At 42.7% G+C, this 8,037-nt stretch overlaps 1 protein-coding gene across 1 annotated transcript in view; it reads right to left on the bottom strand.

Annotated features, from left to right (window-relative positions):
- Positions 1-3,211: 3,211 nt before the first annotated feature.
- LOC121563273 (alpha-2,8-sialyltransferase 8F-like) overlaps positions 3,212-8,037 on the bottom strand; it is a 29,768-nt gene continuing 24,942 nt past the window's right edge. The window contains exons 7-10 of the mRNA XM_041875234.2: positions 6,323-6,440; positions 5,905-6,069; positions 4,816-4,985; positions 3,212-3,430 (exon numbers count right to left, since the gene is read on the bottom strand). Of these exons, the coding sequence (XP_041731168.1) occupies positions 3,409-3,430; positions 4,816-4,985; positions 5,905-6,069; positions 6,323-6,440 (475 nt within the window). The 3' untranslated portion in view covers positions 3,212-3,408. The remainder of the gene's footprint in view (positions 3,431-4,815; positions 4,986-5,904; positions 6,070-6,322; positions 6,441-8,037) is intronic.

The raw sequence follows: 8,037 nt of genomic DNA, 5'->3' as shown, positions 1-8,037 counted from the left end.
AAAATGCTTGTGCCCCCCCACTTGAGGGAATTTATTATTAAATATATGTACTGTAGGCTAATAACAATTGTGCCCTGCCCTCCCATGCATTTCATATGCCCCCCTTAAGACTGAGGTCTGGCGACGGGTCTGTGATGATCCCATATATCCAGTGGAACATCATAAAATACCTTAACTTTTTCCCTTCCGCAAAAACAGCTGTCTTTCCCGAGCTCACTGGCACGGAGGGCATGGCAATATTGCAAGTTCACTAGTGACAGCTTCGGTCTGGGACCCAGTTGATTGATTTGATACAATGTTGCACTTCACTAGCTATAGCTCAAGTAATGACAGATAGAAAGGGAGGCAGACAGGTGGAGTAGAATGCAATTTAAAATGATATTTTCTACTGTTTTATTTGTCGGCTTTAGACCTAGCTATGTATTTTACTTAGTTGACGATGGAAGTTATAGGCCTACTGTTGCATTGGGCTATAGACTTTCTCTGAGTTCCATGAGCTCATTTCTTTAGCCGACAATGGATCACGGTCCATCAATGTGTCCATATGGTAGAGTTTGATTAACCAGGTGACAATGATTTTGAGAAATGAAAAAACTTTATTATTGAAATGAAAATGGGCATATGAAAATCATAACTGGCACCAGATCGGTAGAAATGGTAGGATAAATTGTAAGCGTTCCCAAACTTGAAACTCATGCTGGGTTTTACTATAACACCCACTTAAAAAATGTAACATAGGAAGTCCCGTGGAAAAAATATGCTCCCATATGGAAATCAAATGCCCTTCCAACTGATTCGTTCTAGCGCAGGCCCTGGTGTGTGTGTGTGTGTCTGTGTGTTAGTCAGATGTTTTTATTCAGCCATCAAGGATCAATATAAAGATTCAGTCTAGTTTGTCCTGTTTGTCAAAACCCGATCAAAAATAACAAGATACTGCGAGATTTTGCAGACTCACGGATACAGAGCCTCAGAAATAAAAGTTCTGACCACGGATCAGGAGCCACTGCCAATATTTTATGTGATATCATGTTATCTACTGTATATTACAGTAGAGGCTGCTGTGAGGATGACTCACAATAATGGCTGGAACGGAGAGAATGGAATTGCATGAAACACATACCATTCAGCTCCAGCCATTACCACGAGCCCATCCTCCCCAATTAAGGTGCCACCAACTTCCTGTGGTATATTATAATACCATAAGCGTCTCAGCTGCGGGAGGATCTCTTCCTACAATTTTGGGCTGACTTTGATAATGAATAATGTTCTGGAGGCAGCTCTGCAGAGTGGTCACTAGCTGGCACAGCTACAAAGTTATAAAATCTTATTTAAACCTAAACCAAACCTTAATGTCTAACCCTAACCTTAAATTAAGACCAAAAAGCAACATAGCCAATTTTGACTTTGCAGCTGGTTTAAGGGGAAATTGCTCAGTTCTGCCTCCAGGACAAGACTCATGACAATAAACGCCAACCTGCTTTTGAATTACATTTTACATTTTAGTCATTTAGCAGACGCTCTTATCCAGAGCGACTTACAGTTAGTGAGTGAATACATTATTTAATTTTTTTGGAAATCGAACCCACAACCCTGGCGTTGCAAACGCCATGCTCTACCAACTGAGCTACATCCCTGCCGGCCACACGAGGTGCCACCAATGGATTCAAATGGAGTAACCTAACAATCAGCCTATTTACATGGCCCTAGTTGCATTTGCAACTAAATAACTTTTCTGTGCGACATCAATAATAGTTGCACACATTAGGATGACAGTGAGCAATTGACAGTGATCAGTGAGCAAAATAACCATAGACAGGAAGTTGACAATAGCTTATAAATAGTATAAATAAAATGTATTTATATGGTGGCAGTCCTCAAAAATGGAATCGCATCGAATGGAATTAATCAGATGCAATGATTTACCGCCGTATGGCGGGGTGCTGCAAGTTTGTGTATATTAGAACATTCATCAAATATGAACCTGAGTGGTGTGCTACGAATCTAGCTAGATGTACTCAGGCTTTTCTGAAGTTATCTAAGTTAGCTTCACATTCCAGCTCAGGCTTCATCCATGTTACGAAGTTGGATATTGATTATATACCCATCGCTTTTTTTTTTTTAGCTTGCTCGAGCCAGGCTTGTAACTGCACATTCATGTCGCATGTGGCTAGGGTTTTCAACCTAGCTTCATTTTCTTCTGAAAACCGGACGTGGGAACTCCGCTCAGGCGTTTCTCTTATGCCTGGTATGTTAGGTTAGTCGAAGGCAACCTCTTCATGTACAGTAGACAACGCTGAAACATTAATCCATAGGCGAGTCAGTGGCACATTTTCATTTTTGCCGAAATCAAAATGAAAGAAAAGTTATCTTGCAAATTCAGCAGGCTATGGTGTGAAATAGGCTATTAGAAGTGCCATCATTCTTATATTATGTATCATTAATGCTGTCTTTGGTGTGCTTTGGTGTGGTGTATCAATGCAAGAGCACCTTTTTTCTACACCTCTATAGATACTATTATTTTATTAAAGGGATACTTCGGGATTTTGGCAAAGAGCATGCTAGCATTCTAACAGATACCCATAGACTTCCATTCATTGTGCTAAAGCTTCATACTGGACACAGAGACATAAAAATGGTATCCACGAGTTCATCTGCCTCTGGGGAAGTAGATAAAGGGCCTCATTGCCAAAATCCCGAAGTATCCCTTTAACATACAAAAGTTTTACTGTGCATCAAGTTGCAAATGCATCCTGTTATTACTAAATGTGTAAAGTAATAGGCATTTTAATGTTACTATTTTTAACACAAAAAAACATGGAGGGGATGATGATGCACTCTTTGCAAGAGGGAGGGAATCTAATATGATTGTTCCTCAACTCACATCTCAAACACTTCATTCAGGATAAGTGTAGTTAGCCCTGAGATAGCCTGCCCCAGAGCGGGTTAGTTCTGAAGGATTCATTGCCATAGAAATGTACCTGGCTAAAAGGTGAGCTACTTTTGTGTCACCAGTTATCCCGAGTTGAACTCAGGGTTGACCAAAGTTACCTCACTAACTCCTCAAACCATATTCGTAGTATAGGGCTCTGTTCACCTTAATCTTCATATATGAAACATCTGATCCTGTATTACACACACACACATACACACAAACACACGCATGAAGAAATGAAGAAATAATTGGATCAATCATTTATAGAAAAATAAATTAAAACCATACAGTAAGGAAATCCAAATAGAAGTATAACATTTTAATGTTTCCAATAAAATATAAAACCACAGCATACAAATAATGTATAAATAACTTTTTAGGATGTAGGTTAGACAGAGTCCAACATGTAGCTGTATCGCCCCCTGGCTGTGGAGTTGTATTAACACGGGTTAGGGTGTAGGAGTTATGGTGAAGGGTTAGGGTGTAGGGGTTAGGGTGTACAGGCATTTTATTGGAAACATTAAAATGTTATACTTCTATTTGGATTTCTTCATGCGTGTGTTTGTGTGTATGTGTGTGTGTGTCTCTAGCATTTTGGGGGCCCTACGCAAGATTTGGTTGGGGGGCCCCCCAGTAAGTTTTCTGCAGTTCTACACATTTTGCAATGGAGCGGAGAGAACATTTTGCAATTTTATAACACATTTCATGCAATTCTACTCATTTTGCCATGGGGCAGAGATACATTATTGCCGTTTTAAAGCTAATTTCCTGCAATGCTGTGATGTCATTTACAAAATAGCCTCCAACACTCTACTCAGCAAATTGGATGTTGTCTATCACAGTGCCATCCGTTTTGTCTCCAAAGCCCCATATAATACCCACCACTGTGACCTGTACGCTCTTGTTGGCTGGTCCTCACTACATATTCGTCGCCAAACCCACTGGCTCCAGGCCATCTATAAATCACTGCTAGGCAAATCCCCGCCTTATCTTAGCTCATTGGTCACCATAGCAACACCCACCCGTAGTCTGCGCTCCAGCGGGTATATCTCACTGGTCATCCCCAAAGCCAACACCTCCTTTGGCCGCAATTCCTTCCAGTTCTCTGCTGCCAATGACTGGAACAAACTGCAAAAATCTCTGAAGCTGGAGACGCTTATCTCCCTCACTAACTTTAGGCATCAGTTGTCAGAGCACCTTACCGATCACTGCACCTGTACACAGCCCATCTGAAATTAGCCCGCCCAACTACCTCATCCCTATATTGTTATTTATTTTGCTCATCTGTACCCCAGTATCTCTATTTGCACATCATCTCTTGCACATCATTCCAGTGTTAATACTAAATTGTAATTATTTTGCACTATAGCCTATTTTATTGCCTTACCTCCATAACTTGCTAAATTTGCACACTGTATATTAATTGTATTTCTGTTGTATTTTTTTGATTTTTGTTTTGTTTTACCCCATATGTAACTCTGTGTTGTTGTTTTTATCGCACTGCTATGCTTTATCTTGGCCAGGTCGCAGTTGTAAATGAGAACTTGTTCTCAACTGGTTTACCTGGTTAAATAAAGGTGAAAAAAAATGAAAAATGCTACAGATTTTGCAATGATTTACGCCCTTAACCCTAATTGCTGATGTAAGTCGCTCTGGACAAGAGCGTCTGCTAAATGACTAAAATGTAAATGTTAATGATATCTGAGTGAGAGTGACAAACAAAGTCAATGGGGGCCCATACTGTGTCTCAGTGTAATCAAGGTATGAAATTACTGTTATTTTCAAATACAACCTCTTTTTGGGCTTAGTTGTGGTCAATTTGCAGTGTACAAATTGTTATAATTATGTTCCTGCCCCCCCGACCATCCGCTTGTTAGGGTGTACAGGGTCCAACATGTAGCTGTAGCGCCCCCTGGCTGTGGAGTTGTAGTAATAGCAGGAACTCTTTAGGCATGGTGTGCATGTGACTTGGACCAACGTTGTCATAGTAATGATGGGGCAAAGTATTTTGGGATAGATCCAGACGGAAGGGCCAGAAGCCGTACAGATGAACCTGACAGAGAGAGATAAAGACTTAGAAACATACATGCACGCGCGCACACACACACACTTAATCTCTTAAGGTAGTCGATCGCATCCAATAATGACTTCCTCTAATGCTTGTGGATTCGCTGATGACTGTATAATCCGATGCGGGATGCACACTGTCGTTGAGGCCAGTGCAGCCATGGACATATGTCTTCTTCTCTGTCACTTTGCCAGGCATCGTTCAGTACTTTTCTCCTCAGCCAACTGCACTCCTTCATGACAGAGGCCGGTCTGCAGCAACAGTTCATGGAGGCAGGGTTTATCCCACACTTCTTTAGTGAAGTCTTCAATTGGTCCTTTAGACGCTTTTTCTGACCACCTGCTGAACGACGGCCCAGTTGTAGCTGTCTGTACAGCTGCTGTGAGGGTGGCTTGTAGAGCTTCTTGGGTATGTGCCACAAGAGCACAATCATCCACGTACTGAAGCTCAAGTACTCGTTCAGATTCAAGCTTTGTGGCAGATGCTACCAGAGTCCCAGTGCGGCTTCAGAAAGAACAGAAGCACGTGGACATGATCTTCAGTGCACGCCAACTGCAGGACAAGTGCAGTGAAACAATACCTATTCATGGGCTTTGTGGACCTCTCCAAAGCCTTCAACACAGTACAACGTGAACTCCTTTGGAAGGTCCTCCTGCAGCATGGCTGCCCCGGGAAATGTGTGAACATCCTGTGTTAGTTCCATGAGGGGATGATGGCCAGGATAACAGTTGGCGGTCAGGAGTCTGAACCCTTTGGAGTAGACACTAGTGTGAGGCAAGGGTGTGTGCTTGCGCCGGTCCTATTCAATGGTTTCCTCCTTTGTGTCCCAACACTCCTGCACAAGGACATGGAAACTTCAGATTGGACGGGAACCTCTTCTGAGGCAACACACACACACACACACCTGTTCACAAATCTCCAGAGCAGTGCTGGCCAGCATCATACCAGTAGAGAGCCGTGGGCCTCGTTGCCCGCGGCGACGCCAGAACCTGTCCAGCTCAAGCAGGTAGACTGGGTGAATGAACACCACTTCCTGTTGGGAGCGGGCCTTACGGAGGGCGTGGTACACCTCGGACAGAACAAAGACTGATTAATGACATTATTACTATCTACCCTCCTCGCCCAACCGTCCTCTCCTCCCCAGGATCTAAATGTTAGTTATCAATTTTGTCGTTCTTAAAAATGCTACCGAGCCCGGCCCATGCCCTAGTTATTGATGAAAAAATAGGCCCGGCCCTTACCAGGTACATAGCAATGGGTCCTGTTGGGCCGGTGCCGGGTAGCAGGGCTCTAACTAGTCTCATCTCAAAATAGCAGCTCACCTTGAAGCAGGAGGGGGTCCTAAAGCCAAAAGAGAAGGCGTGGAGAAGCAGATGGGCGTGGCCATAGACTGACACGCGTTCCACCAGGGGTCCAGGGTTCCGCTGGAGGTCAGGGTATCTGAGGACAAGGGGAGGTGTTAGGAGACAGGTGAGAGGCAGAGTTAGGAGACAGATGGGGAGGAGTTAGGAGGCAGGTGAGAGACGGAGTTAGGAGACAGATGAAGAGGAGTTAGGAGGCAGGTGAGTGGACGAGATAGGAGAGAGATGATTATTAACGATATACAGTGCATTCGGAAAGTATTCAGACCCCTTTACGTTACAGCTTTATTATAAAATTGATTAAATCGTTTTTTTTCCCCACATCAATCTACACACAATACTCCATAACTACAAAGCAAAAACAGTTTTTTTTCAAATTTATTAAAAATTAAAAACGGAAATATCACATTTACATACAGTACCAGTCATCAGTTTGGAAACACCTACTCATTCAAGTTTTTTTTTTTTTTAACTATTTTCTACATTGTAGAATAACAGTGAAGAAATCAAAACTATGAAATAACACATATGGAATCATGTAGTAACCAAAAAAGTTTTAAACAAATCAAAATATATTTTAGATTCTTCAAAGTAGCCACCCTTTGCCTTCATGACAGCTTTGCACACTCTTGGCATTCTCTCAACCAGCTTCACCTGGAATGCTTTTCCAACAGTCTTGAAGGAGTTCCCACATATGCTTAGAACTTGTTGGCTGCTTATCCTTCACTCTGCGGTCCAACTCATCCCAAACCATCTCAATTGGGTTGAGGTCGGGTGATTGTGGAGGCCAGGTCATCTGATGCAGCACTCCATCACTCTCCTTCTTGGTCAAATAGCCCTTACACAGCCTGGAGGTGTGTTGGGTCATTGTCCTGTTGAAAAACAAATGATAGTCCCACTAAGCCCAAACCAGATGGGATGGTGTATCGCTGCAGAATGCTGTGGAAGCCAGGCTGGTTAAGTGTGCCTTGAACTCTAAATAAATCACAGACAGTGTCACCAGCAAAGCACCCCCACACTATAACACCACCTCCTCCACGCTTTACGGTGGGAAATAAACGTGGAAATCATCCGTTCACACACACCGCGTCTCACAAAGACACAGCGGTTTGAACCAAAAATCTCCAATTTGGATTCCATACCAATGGACACATTTCCACCAGTCTAATGTCCATTGCTCGTGTTTCTTGGCCCAAGCAAGTCTCTTCTTCTTATTGGTGTCCTTTAGTAGTGGTTTCTTTGCAGCAATTCGACAATGAAGGCCCGATTCACACAGTCCCCTCTGAACAGTTGATGTTGAGATGTGTCTGTTACTTGTACTCTGTGAAGCATTTATTTGGGTTGCAATTTCTGAGGCTGGTAACTCTAATGAACTCATCCTCTGCAGCAGAGTTAACTCTGGGTCTTCCATTCCTGTGGCGGTCCTCATGAGAGCCAGTTTCATCATACTGCTGGATGAAGTTTTTGAAACTTTCCGTATTGATTGACCTTCATGTCTTAAAGTAATGATGGACTGTCGTTTCTCTGTGCTTATTTGAGCTGTTCTTGCCATGATAACAGGGCTATCTTGAAATAAAACGTATTCATGCTGTTTGCCAGAACGGTAGCAATGTTAGGTACATTGTCTTGTAATAACGTTGTAGCTACTGCTAATTTCTCTGCCTGGTAAAATATTT

Source organism: Coregonus clupeaformis, chromosome 17 (assembly GCF_020615455.1).
Source record: "Coregonus clupeaformis isolate EN_2021a chromosome 17, ASM2061545v1, whole genome shotgun sequence".
Taxonomy (NCBI): Eukaryota; Metazoa; Chordata; class Actinopteri; order Salmoniformes; family Salmonidae; genus Coregonus; species Coregonus clupeaformis.
This window is presented reverse-complemented; position numbering and strand designations above follow the sequence as displayed.